At 52.9% G+C, this 17,654-nt stretch overlaps 1 protein-coding gene across 1 annotated transcript; it reads right to left on the bottom strand.

The window, feature by feature from the left end:
* Positions 1-4,796: 4,796 nt before the first annotated feature.
* On the bottom strand, positions 4,797-16,799 carry BAK1 (BCL2 antagonist/killer 1). Its single transcript, XM_009482499.2, has 5 exons — positions 16,671-16,799; positions 8,423-8,558; positions 8,138-8,281; positions 5,773-5,953; positions 4,797-5,564 (listed from the first exon to the last, which is right to left on the bottom strand). Exons 1-5 carry the CDS (start codon positions 16,756-16,758, stop codon positions 5,460-5,462), a joined length of 654 nt encoding a protein of 217 aa, XP_009480774.2. The 5' UTR covers positions 16,759-16,799; the 3' UTR covers positions 4,797-5,459.
* Positions 16,800-17,654: the final 855 nt, after the last annotated feature.

Below are 17,654 nucleotides of genomic sequence, written 5' to 3'. Positions count from 1 at the left end.
CCTCCCCTCCAGAGTCAGTGCAAAGCGTGTTTTATTGCTCCATCATATACCCCATCCCCTTCCTGCAGTGCTGGGAAAGTCTGGGGCTTCCTGGAGGAGAAAGGAGCTGGGGAAGGAGCTGTGTGAAACACCGTGTGCTTTGATACTGTGAAAAAGGCAAGGAAAAACCAGAATTAATAGTGATAGTGTGGTTTCAAGTATGTGTGTAAACCCCATCACACAGCTTCACAGAAGGCTGCCACCAGTCTCGACCATGAAGGTCAGGACCCCGGGGCAGCGCCGGCCCCTGCCAGCCCAAGCTCTGCTGCGCCTGGTGTTTGGCAGGGATGGCTCGGGGTTTGTCTTCCAGCGTGAGGAATGGCTAGAAGGGAGATGTAGTTCTGACAAGCAAACTAATAGCTCAGGCAGGTTCCTCCATCCAGAAGGAAAGAGCTGGGAGAGGGTGGGCGTAAAAAATGCTCTCAGATAGGCTCAGTAAATGAGACTCTTCCTTCAGACTCTCCCCCTCTTTCTGTGCACCCATTATAACCTTCTGAATGAAATTCCTCTGCCCACCCTCCCGAACGCACACGCTTCTGCTTGAACTAAGAGTTTTCTGTCTGGAAAACTCTCTGTGCTGTGTTCCCTTAACACCTCTGCTGGGGTAGCCTCTTGCACAAAGAAATGCTCACCAAAAGGATCCTCCCTTTCCTCCCTGCGCCCCTTGATATGTAGGGAGCTGGCAGAGAGAGGCACAAGGAACCACGGTGCAGAGCTCGTGGCCTCGAGTCGGGCTGCACTCAGCTGCCCTGACGTGCATCCACGTATGGCTCCTCCAGCCCTGGGGACTGGCACCGCTACCTGGACAGCCTGCACCCCTCTTTGCTACTTCTGGGGTGCATCTCAGCCTTCACTGAGCACTGTGATGCTGAAACCATCCCATCTGCTGATCCTGGGGCTGGGTGGAGAAGGGAATAGCACAAGCCTTCCTTTGGTTCCTCTCCCTACCCGCTCTAGGAGCAAGCAGACCAGGCAGGCACTGGTACCAGTGGGTGCAGCTGAGGTGTAGGCATCACAGAGAGCCAGTCCTTCCTCGGATGCAACCCCAGCTTGGCTCGCTGACGCTAGAAGAATGGCATGCTCGCTCAGCGGCTGTCCGCCAAACCCTGCAATGATTTGGGTAGCCTTGCTTTGAGTGGGGGTGAGACTTTTCTTCCACCCCAGATGATTGGGGTGCACTGGAACGTGTTGCCCAGAGAGGCGGTGGAGGCCCCATCCCTAGAAACATCCCAGGTCAGGTTGGACGGGGCTCTGAGCACCCTGATCTGGTTAAAGCTGTCCCTGTCACTGCAGGGGTTGGGCTGGGTGAGCTCTAAGGGTCCCTTCCAACCCAAACCATTCTGTGATTCTACAATTCAGTGAACAATCCTCTCCTTGTGAACAGCCACGACAGAGCCTTCTCATCTTCTGCCTTCGTTTTCCAGTTGAGGGCTTCCCACCTCTGCTTCCCTTGCTCACCAAGGGAAGAGGCCAAAGCCCCCAGGACAGCCATCCCCCGTAGCACCACAGTGGCTAGGAAGGAGGCGGCGGGGAGAGCCTGCTGTTCAGTGCATTAGATGAGCTTGCTTTCGTACAAGGTACAGCATGTCATAGTGGTTAAACAAAGTTTATGCTGATTAAAAAAAGATTGTAGCTGATCAGGGTTTTATCCCTGCAGAATAAACTGGCTGATTCAGCCCTGTAAAGAAAGTTTGGGGTATTCCAAGAATGTAATTTTATTTAGAGCTCTTAGTCCTATAGCATAGCAAAGACATACATTTTTGTAAAAATGGCTCCTGGCACTGCCACTCCCAGAGGTCCCATAGCCAAGGTGGCCTGTGGTACCTTGTCCAGGCCCCCTGCCCAAACTCTGCCGAGTGGGGCTTCGAGGTAGATACCTGCTGCGGCCCTCTAGAGAGGGCCCACCAACGCTACGAAGAGCATCAGCTTCTGGGGAGGGCCAAGCCTTCGCACCTTGGTCTGCTTTGAGCCCAGCAAATCCAAGCCTGCTTTAGCCTGTTCCGCCCCCCCCCAAAAGCACTCGCCCTTTCCCCAGCGGCAGTCCCGTACGAACCAGCGATGCCTGCCTTTGCTGTGGGTCAGAGCATGGTGCACACCCCACTCTGGGTGTGCAGACCACAGCTGATGGATACCGCGGTCACCTGGACAAAGAGGGGGACCTGGAAGCGGGGGGGTTCCCCTTCCGTGGGAGCTCAGCCCCTCTCTGCCCTCGGAGCCAGCACCCAGGTGGCTGCGCCTGCAATGCTGTTGCCATCCAGTGACAGGGCACAGGACTGCAGACCAGTCACCCATTCACAGTCCCAGTTCAAGCTTTTTTCCTTTTGGTAACCAGCATCAGGAAGGCTGGGAGAGGTGAGAGCAGAGGGACGCAATGTGCTGATATCCTGAGACAATCCTCCCTGCAAATCCCCTGAGAAAACGGATAAAATGGAAACCTTCCTTTGCTACAGCACCTATTTTAAAAGTTCTCTGTCCTGGTATCACAGACTTTACTAAGGCTTGATCATCTACCGTAAAGCTGAAAAATGTTCTTTATTTAAAGTCTGCTGGCCTTACTGCCAAATTTGGTTTGCAAGGTGAAACACCTTATGTAGAAGATGAGAATAAATTACAAGAGGCATGGCTTTTTGTACAAGCAAAAACCTCTCTCCAATCTGTTAGAGTTCTTGGAGTGTGTTGGTGAAGTAGTGAATAAAAGCTGATACACTGTTTTCTTTCCAAGGTTCTGTGAAAAAGTCCTGCTGGAGAGATAACCAAACTGGAGAACTAGCCTAGAGGACAGTGACACATCAATAGTGTGGCTGATTAAGAGAAAAGGAAAAGAACAATTAGTAGTTCATTTTCATCGTGGCAAAAAGGCTCCATCTGGTGGTGTTTTCACCCAGAAAAGAAGGTAAGGCGTGGGGATGGGAAACTGCAGATGACACTAAGTTGGTTAGACTGGTCCACACCAGAGAAGAGTCTTGAGCTCTTGAGGAAATCTCAAGATCTGCTCGAGATGGGTAAACCAGTGGCACGATGGTAAATGAAGTTATGCGTGGATAAATGCAAAGAAATACGCTTGCAAGGGGACAAATGAGCTAGGTGGGCATTCAGCTGCTCAGAGTCAGCACGGCCACAAAACCTGAGCATGGGCAATCCACTGGAGACTTGTGCTGCTCAGCACAGATAAAACAAATAAAGCAACCAAACCAGAGATATATAGAAGAGGAATATTATAGCAAATATTTTAATGCCTTTCTATTAAGCACAGTCCAGGGCACTCTACCAGGGAAAGGGATACTGCAGAAACAGTCAGGGTCAAAATGATAAGCACTGAAAGACCCTGATATGGAAATAAGCTGAAAGGTTTGCTATTCTTATGTTAAAAGAGGCAGAAACATGAGGGACATAAGTGTTATAAAATTATGGCTGGTCCTGCTAAGCCTCTGCAGCTGCAAGGAGAAAGGATATAAGGGGTCCTGTCTCTGTGCTTGGACAGGATGTGTAGTAACAAGCTTACACTGCAGCAAGGGATAGGCATTGAGGAAAAAAAAAATCTATCTGAAAGTAAAAATGAAGGTAGGAATCGGTGATATGGGGAGGCAATACTGGAGAGTTTTAAAACCAGGTTGGACAGATGTCTGTCAGGAACACCTTTGTTACAGCGGGGCAGATGGGCTGCTTTCAAGACCTCTCTGACCCTCCTCGGGCTCTCAGGGTGGTCACTGCAGAAGGTGCCACCGGGCAGGGCTGCAGGCGAGCTGGGCTCTGCCCCGGTTTGGTGATCCTCGTGCCACAGAGAGGAGTCGGAGCACTGTCAGTTGTGGTCACCCAGCCTGTTTTGCAGTAGCAATGCCAGGCAAGTTCCCTGCTCCAGCCATCATGGAAAGGCCCCAGAAGGCAGGAGGGCTCAGCCTCTTTAGGGCTACAATTTTGCTACTCCTGTTGCCCCAGGCTCCAGCCCAGAAGGGCTCTGTCTGCATTAGGAGAGGAGCCCAGATGTAGGAGCACTGCTCATCTCCTACCTCTGAGATCCCTCTGGCTCGCTCTCCCTGCTGCCTGGCCTGAGAAGGGTGATGCTGGGACAGGGTGGGTTTGGCTCAGACAGGGCCAGTCACAGTGTCAAACCTTACAGAGTCACCTGGAGTAAAAAGCACAGAGCTAAACCACGTGGTCCACACTGGGACTCTCCACCTATTTTGCATAAGCTGGAAAGATTTGGGATGGGAGAATGGAGCCTGCTTCCCTTCCTTGCCCAAAAATCACACTCAAGCATTAGTGATGAACAAAACAAGGTCAAGTCACTTGCCAAAGACACTGTGCCCAGAAGGGGCTGGGCCCTGCTGTCTGGGCAACTATGAAACACTGCAGCCCTGGGCTTAACCAGGGCATGCCTGCACCATCCTGCCCAGCTGAGCTCAGAAGGCAAAGGGCTGCTGCAGGGATGGGATGCAACTCCAGTGCGTCCCACTGAGCAAGGGAGACCAGCCGGTCTCACGTGGGCTGCTTGTTGCCAGCATCCAAGTCTACTGAATGGAAGCCCCCAGCAGAACTGGGAGGGAGGGCAGGCAGGCTGCCTACGCCGACTATTAGTGACCCCACAGCTTTTTAGTGTTTGGAAACCTGCTAGTGCTTCCTAGGGCTGCCGGCACGCAGCCTCTGAGCTCACGGAGGGCTGGGAGGCTGTGCCCCAGCACCTGCATCGGCCACGGCAGAGCTGCAGGTCTCCAGGTTCAGGCTGCAGCAGGGAAAACCTGCCTGCCCGTACTGCCAGATGTTACCATCGACTGTCAGATGACAGGTAGTCAGCGTGTTTCTTTTAACAAGCATCCCTACCCCTTTCTTAAAGGAAAGAGAAGGCTCAAGTACTTGAGCTCAGAACAGAGGGAAGGTGAAAGCAAGCCCCACACAGGCTTTCTGATGCTGTCTTGCCCCTCCAGTGACTTGCAAACAATTGCAGCAACCAAGGCTGCAATCTCTCTTCAAATGCAGGCATGGTCTAGACTAGAGCCATTAGCAAATGGCGAGCTCCGCACCTGCCCCAAGGAGCGGACAAGACCCATGTGCTCACACGTGCTGGTGTTACTACAATGACGCGTTTGTTCTTCCAGACTCTTGACTCCAGAGAAGCCTGTTCTGCCTCACTGCTGCATGCTAGGAGTGTCGCAGTGATGCTCTGTCCTCAACAGCTAAGCGAGGCATAAAACAGACAGCGAAATTTAATCCCTTCCCCACCCCCCAATTCGCTCCATAGCTTCTGGCAGTGTCTCCATAGATGGCAGAGACCCTGGGCCCTGTGGCAGGAGGGTCACAGGTCCAAGCTGCTCTCTCTCTCTCGGAGGTTCTTTGAATCCCTCCTCTCTTGGGAGACATTAACACAGAACAGAGATTTGAGAGAGAGCTTGGCCAGACCCCCCCAGCCACTGCCCCCATGTCAGTCAGGGCCTGAAGAAGCGTCGTACCACTAAATGCCCCACCATGACCAGGGCCACCGCCACCAGCATGTACTTCATGTGAGTATTGCTCGCGTTGATTGCAGCCACCTAACGGGAAACAGAATAACCAGAGCATGTTAGATCTGCCTGGGCCAGGTTGCTGCTCTGCCTGCACCCAGGTGACCCCACCAACCTCATCAGTGCCAAGCAGTCCCCAAGCTGCACCTTGCACTGTCTGGAGCACAGCTGCCTCCCTTTGCCCCCCCCCCCACCCCCCGAATCCCTCTGGGACAGCCCTGTGCTCCCGCTGGCTCACCCATCCTCCCTGCTGGGCGATCCACTGGGCGATGCGGTTCTGGAGCATGAATTCCGCAACATAGCGGGTGATCCGGCAGAGAAAACCCCGTACGCCGTGCTGGTAGACATAGATGGCCATGCGGTAGCCGAAGCCCAGCAGTGCAACCACCCGGCCCCAGGTAATGCCACTCTCGAACAAGCTGAAACAAAGCCGACGGTCTGGTTAAATCACTGCCACAGCTGGCTCACAGCTCCCTACTCTCTGCATCCCAGGCCACGGGCTCTCGAGCAGTGCCGGTTGCAGAGCAGGGCTGGGGATGCTGCACTAGTCCTCGAGGTGCATCCCAGCCGCGCAGACAAGTAGTCGTTTTGTGGCTAAGCGACACGTGGCCTCAAATACGTGCTTTCAGAGCAGAACAAACACAGTCTCAGTCACAACTGCTGTTTGCCTCGGCCAGGTGGGTTAGGGATGTCCTAGGGAAAAGGAAATTTCCAAATCCTGTCTACACGGCTACAGGCTCTGAATTGCTAGAGTGCAACCTTTGGGATGGTGGTTGTTGACCTGCCACCTTCCTGCCCGTCCTGCCCTTCCCGGGTCTCCACCCAAATGCAGGGCACATCAGCTGCCTGTGGGCCCCGTGCTTTCATGGGTAAGGTTATTAAACAAGGTAAGCTGGAACTGGTGGTGGTTTAAGCCGTCAGGCTGTCGGCTGCAGCAAGCTCAGCTGCCAGGAGCAGGAACTACCACCTGCCTGGCCCAAAGCATCCCTTGCTTGTGCCTGGAGGTAAGGAAGTTTAAATATATCTAAGGACAAAGCATGTTAGAACAGGATTTTCCCTTTTCCTGCATAGACAAACCCCTCCAGGACCAAAACCTGATCTGATCTTGCCTTAGACTGACACTCCCAAGGGCTGGGGTGGCTCCAAAATGTCCCTAGTCAGTGCCTGCTGCTCCTGATCCAGGTTTTGGTTGCTGTGGGCACAAACTGCATTGCTGTCTGCAGGTTTGGCACTGATTTATCTAGGCTAGTTTTTGCAGGTGTTTTCCCTGGTTTCTAGCAAGGCAAGGAAGAAGGGGAAAAAAGGAGGAAAAAATAAATACATAAAAAGAGTAGGCTCAGGCCCTGTGTTTTAATCTTGTGCCCTGTTCCTGGCGGTCCCTGTCTGCACAGCCGAAGGGAACTGTCTTCTCTTGCAGATCCTTGGTGTGGAGCTGCCACCGTGCAGGTTGCAGAGGGAGAGGGAAGTTACAGCCCGGGAAGGAACAACAGAGAAACAGGTAGCACAAAGAGAGGGACAGAGGTTAATTTACCTGTTTGCGGTGCGTTAACCGCCTCAGGCTGGCAAAGCGGTGAAAACAGCGCAGCATGGCTTCCCAAGGACAGGGGAGCAGGAAGAGGACAGAAGAGAGGCAGTTAGACAACAAACACCGAGCGGAGGGTGCGTGGGGACGGGGCTGTGCTGGAGCCAGGCGTGCTCGGAGGAGCGACACGAGCCTGGGACCTGGGAAGCCAGAGCCCCCGGCTTCTCTCCTGGCTCTGCCAGAGGTCTTCTGCATGACCCTGGGCAAGCCATTTAACGTGCATGGTGTCTAGTGTCTTCGTTTCCCTACAGACAGAGAGGGGTGAGGACTGAACCCCTGGGTGGCCACCTCGATCCAAGCCTGTACCTCATGCAATCAGGGCAAAAAGTTGTCCCGGTGTTTGTCTTCACTCTTCACCCTGTTGCTGTGCTTTGAGCGGGAGAGCTGGGTGTGCATCGCCTGCACGAGATGGCTGCAGGCTCTGCAAGCCTGTGGGCCATCCCCCATCCTGAGTTAGTCTGATCCTGTTCCATGTGGACCATGCCAAGGACAGCGAGTACCTGCCCATCCCCACAGCCTGCAGCTGCGTTTGCTTTGTGCCTCTGGAAAGCCTGACCCGTTGGGACTTCCCAGCTACAAGCTGGTGGCAGTGGGACCAGCAGCAGGTCTGCCTTTGTCCCAGGCTGTTTGCTCCCCTGAACGGGAGCTGGGACATTTGCTTGGCTACTGATGCACAGGCCCACACTTCCCAGGCACGTCCCCTGAACTTTCTGACCCTGCTCAGCTTGTGCAAGGACTGTGAGATGATTGCAGGTGAAGACTGTCCAAACTGTGCAGGAGCAAGAGCAGACAGGCAGAAAACACAGGAACCGTCACAGTGAGCTTGTTGGGAGCTCAACCCAGGGACGGTGGGTGGAAGCTTGAACTGACAGAGTGTGTGTGCTGGGGCAGAGCCAGGGGGGCAGCTGCTCTGGGGTGGGGGCAAGGCTTTAACCAACTGCATTGCACCCTGTCTGACCTTTCCTTCCTTGATCTCCTCCAGAAGGCATCCAGCCCACGCTGAGGGAGGCAGTGGCCTTACCTGGAGGCTATTCTGGTGAAGTACTCATAGGCGTTGTCCTTGGTGGGCTGCAAGGATTTCAGCAGGCAGCGAAACTCCGCGTCGTACCGATTGTTAATGTCGTCACCTATGATGGCCAGGCGCCTTCCCACCTGGCTCCCGGTGCTGCCCAGAGGGAAGATGGCATTATGGATGGGTCTGCCTTTCCAGCAAGACCGGTAAGCAGGACCAAGGGGTGGGTCCGTAAAGGAGCCTGGCTCAGGATGGGGTTGAGGGACATGCATACAGTTGGTATCAGTGTTTTACCTGTCCAGCTCCTGCTGGATCTCCACGATCTCTGGGTCCATGGGCACTTCCTCTCCTCTCTCCTCCCTCTCCTGTTGGTAGCGGTAGAAGGCATAGCTCCGAAACACCTCCTCTGTCTCCTGTACCACCTGGTCTTCTGAGAGAGAGACAAGAGGAAGAAAAGTCAAGGGAGAAGCTTATCTTCCCCCTTTCCCAAGTTTAAAAGAGTCCGTTCCTTCATTTTCAGCCTAAATTTGTGCTGTTTGTATTAACACTGGCCTTTTGCAATAAAACAGAAAGAATCCAACATAAATCAGTTCTCCGAAAACTAATTTTGAAGCCAGTCTTTGTTCTTAGGGGCACAAGCCCACCTTTTGAATCCATTTTTGGCAAGAGACAGCTACAGAACTGTCACAACACAAACCAGATGTTCAGGTGCTTGTGCTTGGCAGCTCTCTTGGTGGAGCTGGAAGCCAGGGATGGGGAGCAGAATGAAGCCCCCATAATCCAAGGGGAAATGGTTAGTGACCTGCTACACCACTTAGACACACACAAGCCTATGGGGCTGGATGGGATCCATGCAAGGGGACTGAGGCAGCTGGCAGAAGTGCTCACCAGGCTACTTTCCATCCTTTATCAGCAGTCCTGGCTAACCGGGGAGGTCCCAGTTGAATGGAGGCTAGCAAATGTGATGCCCATGTGCAAGAAGAGCTGGAAGGAGGATCCGGGGAACCACAGGCCTGTCAGTCTGACCTCGGTGCTGGGGAAGGTTGTGGAGCAGATCATCACATGGCACGTACAGGACAACCAGGTGAGCAGGCCCAGCCAGCATGGGTTTATGCAAGGCAAGTGCTGCTTGTTAGTCAAGCATCCCCTTCTATGACAAGGTGACCCACATAGTGGACGAGGGACAGGCTGTGGATGTCGTCTACCTAGACTTCAGTAAAGCCTTTGATGCTATTTCCCACAGCATTCTGGAGAAACTGGTGGCTTATGGCTTAGGCAGGTGTACTCTTTGTTGGGTAAAAAACTGGCTGGATGGCCAGACCCAAAGAGCTGTGGTGAATGGAGTTAGATCCAGTTGGTGGCCGGTCACCAGTGGTGTTCCCCAGGGCTCAGTTTTCTGTTTAATATCTTTATCAATGATCTGGATGAGGGCATCAAGTGCACCCTCAGTAAGTTTGCAGATGACACCAAGTTGGATGGGAGTGTCGATCTGCTCGAGGGTAGGAAAGCTCTACAGAGGACCTGGACAGGCTGGACCGATGGGCCGAGGCCAACTGTATGAGGTTCAACAAGGCCAAGTGCCGGGTCCTGCACTTTGGTCACAACAACCCCATGCAACACTACAGGCTTGGGGAAGAGTGGCTGGAAAGCTGCCTGGCTGAAAAGGACCTGGGGGTGTTGGTAGATAGCCGGCTGAATGTGAGCCAGCAGTGTGCCCAGGTGGCCAAGAAGGCCAGCAGCATCCTGGCTTGTATCAGGAACAGTGTGGCCAGCAGGAGCAGGGCAGGGATTGTGCCCCTGTGCTTGGCACTGGTGAGGCTGCACCTGGAATACTGTGTCCAGTTTTGGGCCCCTCGCTACAAGAAGGACGTTGAGGTGCTGGAGTGAGTTCAGAGAAGGGCAGCGAAGCTGGGGAAGGGTCTGGAGCACAGGGCTGATGGGGAGCGGCTGAGGGAACTGGGATTGTTTAGCCTGGAGAAGAGGAGGCTGAGGGGAGACCTTATCGCTCTCTACAACTGCCTGACAGGAGGGGATAGTGACGTGGGTGTTGGTCCCTTCTCCCAATTAACTAGTGATAAGACAAGAGGAAATGGCCTCAAGTTGCGTTAGGGGAGGTTTAGATTGGATATTAGGAGAAATTTTTTTAACTGAAAGAGTGGTCAAGCATTGGAACAGGCTGCCCATAGGGGTGGTGGAGTTAAAAAAATATTAAAAGATGTGTAGAGGTGGTGCTTAGGGACATGGTTCAGTGGTGGACTTGGCAGTGCTAGGTTAACGGTTGGACTCGATGATCTTAAAGGTCTTTTCCAACTTAAACAATTCTATGATTCTATTCTATGATTCTCTCCACATGACAGCCCATCTCAGTAAGGGCATTGCTCAGCACAAATAAGTTCAGGAATCTCAGATCCAAACCTAAACTGGAGACAAAGCTCAGTCTAGTGCTGCCCATCAACCCTCAGCAAACAATCTTGTTTTTCAATGTCACCAACGACTGTGCCCTTGCCTGGCATCAGCAATGACGTGGTGAGCAAAAGTTAAATTGGTCACTTCAGTGTAATTCCTTGCCGATTCAATTGCACATCACCGGTTTCGTATATGCGCATCAGCCTAGCAGCGGCAATGCCGGGCAGGGTTTGTGACTTCTGCATGGGCTGCTGGCAGTAACAGAAAGGAGAGGAGCTTTTGAATAACTCGGGCCGTAACCCAGATCGGTGACTCCCCATCCTGCGCTTGAAAGCAGATAAACAGCCAGGTGATACGTTTGAACTGAATGCCTACCCCAGCACGTCCACTGCCACTGTGCGAGAGCAGACGCCCAAATCCCCTGCTTTGCTCGCAAACACCCGTGGAAGCAATGAGCCCATCGCACGGCAAGCGGGAGGCTGCAGCCGGGCAGGGGGTGAGCTGGGGCTGTCGCGGGGGGAGGCTGGGGCTGGTTTTGAGTGCCACAGCTTCCTTCCCCTGCTCTCGTAAACAAGCAGGGCTCGGCATGCCAGGTATTCAGGGTTCAGCAGGGGAACGCGCCCATGCAGCAACGTCACCCGGCCCCAAAAGCGCGCGAAAACCGACCGGGCTCTGCGCGAACAGGAAGTGAGTCAAAAACAACTGGCATCGACAAGCGTGCTCCCGTCTGCAAACGGCTCGCGACCCGCATGCGTTTCCCCTGTGCCTGTGCTGCTCAGGGAAGAGCAAGGGCCTGGACGTGGCCAGGACCTGCCCCCTCCGGAGCAGGGAGCCCCCCCCCCCCCAGCAAGGCGTTTCAGTCCCGTAGGTACCATGGTGACCGATACCTTATCACATGTGTTACGTTGCTCCTGGGGAAAGTACCCGGTCTGTCACGGGATGTCTTTGATTAGAGCTTGGTTTCGGCTGGCTTGAGAAGCAATCTGGGCTAAAGCACCAGTTCCTAAACAGCTGGCAGCCCAGCTAAATCACCCCGCAGGGCTCGGGGGGAGCTGGCCCTAAGCTCCCAGTACCACAGTTCTTCCCAGTTTCTTTTCTAAGATACAAAATCTGTAGGGGACAGAAATGCCATGGACGGATCAGGGCCCTGCTCCTTTACCAGGGTATCACCATTCAGGGTGGAGATTCAGAGACATTAAACGAAGTGCAAAGCCCAGGTAAATGAGCCGCTTGGGGGAATGTCAGAAGCGCGGGACCCTGCAGACACATGGCTTTCGGTGATCGTCCTGCAAGGTGTGCTGGTGACATGCAGCAGCACATCTGCACCAGCAGCGCTGTCTAGCAGCAGTGCAGCTCCCTGCAGCCAACCTGGCTAAAACCCTTCCCCAGCATCCCAGTATATCCACCTGCCAGACTGGCTACACACTTCTCTGGCCACTGGAAATTGTATTTCCAATGCAGAGATGTTGCTCTGGCCTGAGCAATGTCCCAGGGCTGGGATGTGAGGACTGGCCTGGTGGACACAGCTGTCCTGGCAACACTGCTCCATAAAACCCTGTACCCAAGTCTCCAAAACATGCCGCGCTGCTCGTCGCAGAGTTTTTCCGGCTGGTCACATCTACACGGCCTGCATGATGCTCCAGGGAGATGGGCCCAGCCCCGTCTCGGGTGTGGGGAAGGGAGAGGACCTGTCGTGCAGAGCCTCAGGTTACACCGAGTTTGGGTTGGGTAAATAAAGGTGAAGGGAAGTGACAAGCCCTGGTTGCTGTGTTTTCAGGGAACTGTTTTTTGTTTTGCAGGAATGGGCTTATTTGGCGGTAAACAAATCCCACCTTAGGAGGAGCCAGCAGAGCCAGTGACCGTTCCATGGAGAGCCAGAAAACGAAACCAACTGACTCACAGTTTCAGCGAGAGACAGGGTAAACACACTGCGAGAACAACAGAGGAAATAAGTGTACCAAAAGAAATGCCTGGTTTTAATTACCCCAGGCATTATTTTTAGTAGAACAAGGATAGGAGACTGTACATCTTTATTTCCCCCACGTGTTGACCCACAGCATGCACTGACACCATCTCTGAGTCTCTCCCACTCAAAGGAAGATGATCTGGATCAAGATTTGCCTTGTGGACTCAGTACTGGCAGCAGAGAGAAGAACAGTTTGCAGCTCCTCTGGGATCTTTGGGCTCCCTGTGGGATCATTTGGGCCATGTTAGGGGGCTCACGAGCTGCTGTGAAGACCAACGCTGCAAGGGAGGACCTGCTCTGCTTCTGCCGCGACCCCGTCGTCCTCAGTCCCCAGCGCACTCTGAGCATCTAGACCAGACCTACCCCAACCGCCTCTTGCCTGGGTCCACACCGTAGACAATGTTGACCAGACCCCAGCCAGTCTCAAACATGCAACATCTGCATTTCTGTGCAAGATCCTTGGTTTCTCACTGTTCCTATCTCCCGGGGAGCAGCTGTGCTATGGTAAAAACTGGCAGGTCTCACCAAAGTTATCCATCAGACCTTGTTATAACTAAATTAAATAGCCCTGCTACAGACTGTAATAATGACAGATGCAACCTGGCAGCATCCCTTTTGAGCTCAGGAGCCAGGCAATAACTACACAGAGAGGTGCATCTGTTTGCACGGAGGGAGATATCCAGCCTGGAAACAGCAACTGGCTCCGAAGGGAGAAGATGGCTCCGAAGGGAGGAGGCAGCTCCGGAGAACCAAGAATGGTCTCTGGAGATTTCTGCCTTGAGGGGAAGCTTGACTGCACCTCATGGTAGCTGCAATTCAAATGTGGGCTGAGCGGTATCTGCGTTAATGGACTTGAGTTAGCTTCCACTGGGCAAGGCAGCCCCTTGTGAAACCTATCGCCTGTCAATAGCAATGCCATCCAGGATCAACGGCTGATCAACCCGCCACTGCATCATACCGGCATAATCCTGCACAGCTCGCACCCAAGCGCAGAGCTTCTAGAGAGGGAAATGGAAACTGCCGTCCCCAGAGGCATCTGCACAGCACCAAGCCCTCCCCTTATTCTGCTCTTTAGAACAAGTATCTTCTCACCCAAAAGAGGAGCAATATTCTCAAACAGCCTCCCTGCAGAGCTAATGGGCAAACACCCTTAGTTTTAAGACAGAAATTAATCTGTCAATAAGGGAGATTCTCTGGTCCAGATTTGGGACTGGACCCAAGAAATCTGCTTTAATTTTATGTCCAATGGTGTCCCACCAACACGGCCAGAGTTACAGGCTTGCAGCAGGGCCTGGGGGCTGCAGCAAGGTTTTGCTCTGGTACTTTGCTGCCCAAGCTGAGACCTGTCCCATATATGCCAATCTACTGAGCTGCAAAGGGAGGCTGGGCTCAGTGCTCAGCAGGATGCCCCCAAGATGGGTGGAGACCTCAGCTCTGGCAATGTATCTCCCTCTGCCCCACCAAGTTTTTCATACAAGATTTTTTGGGGCGACCTTTGCAGGCCAGAACAAAGGAGTCACGAGACTATTCCAGAGCAGTGTTATTTCCCAGCACAGCCATCAGAAGGATTACTTTTTTTTTTTTCTTTTAAAAATGGAAGTGACATATTGATGGGAAATGCAGTTCAACAGGGAAGCCCAATACTCTGTGTCTATGCTGGAGATAGGAACCACATGGGCACCAGACAAGAGAAAAAACATGTTTAAATGGTTTTAGTTGCTCTACAGAATGTATGAGAACCCAGGCTCAAACAGGCAGATCATGTTTTTCCTAGTCATTTTGCAGGTGGTCTTGGAGATGAAGACACGGAGACGCTCACAGATGCATGACTAATGTCCTTAAGCAACTATTTATCAGTTCATGACTTGCTTCACGCGCAACGTCAAGCCCAGAACTAAGACAAACAACCAAGGACCAAACCTCACACCTCTCTAGGTAGGTTACGTGAGTACTAAACACACACAGACAGGTAAGAAAGCCCAGGTAATCTGAGAAAGAGACACTACAAACTATGAGTCAGGGGGGCTGGGCTTTCCATGCGCAACCCTGACACCTTGGACATTCTTGCAGAGATTTGCATCAAAGCTCTCTCCATTCCTAGTAGTAATAAGTGGATATAGCAATATACCACCTTTGTCAACAAAGTGCTTTGGGATTCCAGCTACCGTGGTCCATGCAGGAGCTACCTGTGACCACATAAATAATATTTTCATCATGTGGACTAGCCCCTCTGCAGTGTTAGGGGAGCTGAGCTGCATTTGGCATGGTTACCTGCAAGCGTGAGGACAGCCACGTCCACGGCTTGTCCCACAGATCTGAGCCTCAATGCACCCAAAGCATTCCCGTAGCTGTGTGTGTACCCTGGCAGCACGGCTGAAGAGGGAGGCACTGCCAACCCCACGTTACATATGAGAACTGAAGGAGGGCAAGGTTAATTTTCTGAAGCACGAGCCCTGAGCCTCTCACCCCTCCTTCTGCAATGTTTGCTCACCTTTGCATGACTCTTCATCAGCTATGTTGCTCCTCCTCTTCATCACATACAGCCAGGAGTATGAAGCTCCTGCCTTTGTCTACAATGCCCTAAAAACACCACAAGTGCAAATTGCCACCCAGCATAGACAGAAACAGCAGCATCTTGTCCATGCCCTACGCAACGGCTGGTACAACAAGGGCTCAGAACAATGCTCAAGCAAAAACTTGAGCAGCAGGTAAATCTCTTCACTCCCTCCCGCATCCAAAGATAAACAAACACAGTAAGTGAGCCCGAAATGAAAACCAGGCTTAACGCATGTTGACAAAAGCCTCCTTCCGCCCCGTAATCCCATAGCACGTGTTGGTGGAAGTTGCACATTTCTGCTTCCACTGGAGTCCATGAGGCTTCTGCCTAAGAAGCATGCAGAGATCCCACCTCCAAATTTCAGACAGACCCCCCTGAGTTTTGGGAAGCAGAGGGATGCCGGTACTGCCAGTAAGTGTTTGCAAGCGTACAGGAAGCGCGACTGTAAAACAGTGTGGTTAAGAGTTCAGGGCCTGATCCTGAACTGGTTTTCACATCAGCATGTCATTGGCCTCAACAGGAAATCAGCATACGTAAACAACTGCTCTTATTTATTTATTTTCATACCTCGTAGACTTTGGTAAGGGAAGGACAAGGTATTTTTTCCTTCCAGTGTATTCATGCAGGACCTCGCACAAGCGGTACTCCGAGATGGAGAGAGGTCCAGGCAATACCAGAGTATAAATAACATGATCAGGCCAATAAAACAGCTCTGAGCTGGATTTGAGCTCAAACACATAAACAGTTAGGTACAGCTTCTAATCTCCATTATTGACAGAGCTGCAGTGACTCAGCCTTATTTACAAGTCCACCTGCAAAACAGGTTAAGAAGTCACCCATGTTTAACAGCTTTCTGTACAGTAGCATTTGATCATTTTGGGATGAAATGGGAGCTGAGGTTTTTCATAGGTTCCTTCCATCCCTGTTCCCAGTTTCACCCATTCGTGTGAAACACAATTACACAGTCTGCTGGGCTCGGCACACGCACGCAACGGATCGAACCGCTTCTGAATGTTGGTGAGCTCTAACTTTTCATTGCTGCCATGCCAAGGCACACCAGAGACCTGATTTTGTCCAGCAGCCGATGCAGCAAGACTGAAACCTACTGCCCGAGACCAGGCGCTGCTCAGCAAGGCGTGTTTTTTGTGTGTTTTAAACACCAAGCACCTTTCGCTCTCTTGTGCTTCGGGAAGGGAAAGTAAATGACACCAGGCACCAGCCGTACGTCTCGCAGCCAGCCGGGGCGACCTGCCCCACGCCCCAGCCCCTGCAGCACCCTGCTACGCCCGCCTCCGCCTGCCTGCACAGAGCTGCCAGCGTACCCCAGTCCCGCAGCTCCCTGCACGCTATTTTCTCCGTGTCTTTCAAGTCCCCCCCTTGCCGCCCACCGCGCTCATCCAATGCCAAGCATCTCCCAAAAGCATTGAGCATGTGCTCTCCCAGTTCAATTCAGCACAGCTTTATGGAACTGATTTGTTATCCCAGTCTTGCAAAGGGCCCTGGAGGTATGTAAAAAAACCCCATCTTTTCAAAGAAACACAGCAGCGGGGGAGAGGGCGGGGAAGAATGGTTGAAAATGCTTCCTCCCCTGAATATCACAGCAACCTTTTTACCTGAATTGAGCTCTTGCGATGGCCTGCGCCCGTTGCTTCCCCGGCGTCTGTGGGCCCTCGACGGGTCACCGTCGTTCCCTGAGGCCATTGCAGAGAGATGCTTGGGCGTATCAGCTTTACCTGGAAGGACGAGAGACAGTAAGCGAACCAGGTTATGAGCAGTCAGCGGGGACGCTGGAGCCTCGTGGCCCCTTGCTCCCTCACCTTCGGAAGCCCCTTTGGCTGAGCCGAGTGCTCAGAGGAGCAACACTGCTTTTATCCCTGCCAGCGACCTGGCTCCTCCCTTCCCACCACGCTTGCTCACAAATTCCTAGCCACACCAAGTCCCTGGGCTAGATTTTTCCCCTCTTCCTGTCTTCTGGGTAAGGCATTTGCAGTCATATGCCAGAAGAGGAAAGCCACCCCAACTCCCCGCACCACTTCACCACCTCCCCACCCTTGCTGGAAACCTGCCAGCTATGCTCTGACCCGCTCAGCAAGTGCCAGGGGCTGCACCGGCTCTCACTCAGCCCCGACAACGGCAGCATCTGCAGCAGCTTCACGCTGGGATGAAAGCAAACAGCACAAGGCTCGACGACTCCCCAGCTGCACCTGGAGAACCTGTCTGGGAGCTGAGCTTCTGGGGTTCTGCTGCTACCCTGACCTGCAGCCACGACGGTTCAGAGCGCGGCAAGAGCAAAACCAACACGTGACCACACCGAGCTGCTGCGGCTCCGGCGCGGAGCTGCAGTGACAGTGACAATTTCTCCTAGCAAGCACCTCCGACTTGTTTTCCACAACTTCTACAAGAGATGAGGTCTCTGTTTGCCTATATCCAGAGGTGCTAATTCCCCCTGTTCTTTATGTCTTCTGAGCTCCTCTCGGAATAAGAAAATGAAATGAGAACCAATGCACAGCTCGTAGTGCCCCTGAACTTCACAGGTACCCGAAACCCAGACCTGTAGTTTAGAGCTCACTGCCGCTCCCTTACCCCTCTGCTCGCCG

The sequence above is a fragment of the Pelecanus crispus genome, chromosome 17, assembly GCF_030463565.1.
Source record: "Pelecanus crispus isolate bPelCri1 chromosome 17, bPelCri1.pri, whole genome shotgun sequence".
Taxonomy (NCBI): domain Eukaryota; kingdom Metazoa; phylum Chordata; class Aves; order Pelecaniformes; family Pelecanidae; genus Pelecanus; species Pelecanus crispus.
Note: the sequence above shows the minus strand (reverse complement) of the source record. Positions and strands in the feature narration are given on the sequence as shown.

Coding starts and splice junctions, on each gene's coding strand:
- BAK1 (XM_009482499.2), bottom strand. CDS start 16,758: ATGGCCTCAGGGAACGACGGTGACCCGTCGAGGGCCCACAGACGCCGG. Junction 5,954..8,137: donor TTCACCAGAATAGCCTCCAG/GTAAGGCCACTG, acceptor GCTTTGTTTCAG/CTTGTTCGAGAGTGGCATTA. Junction 5,565..5,772: donor TCGCCCAGCAGGGAGGATGG/GTGAGCCAGCGG, acceptor GTTTCCCGTTAG/GTGGCTGCAATCAACGCGAG.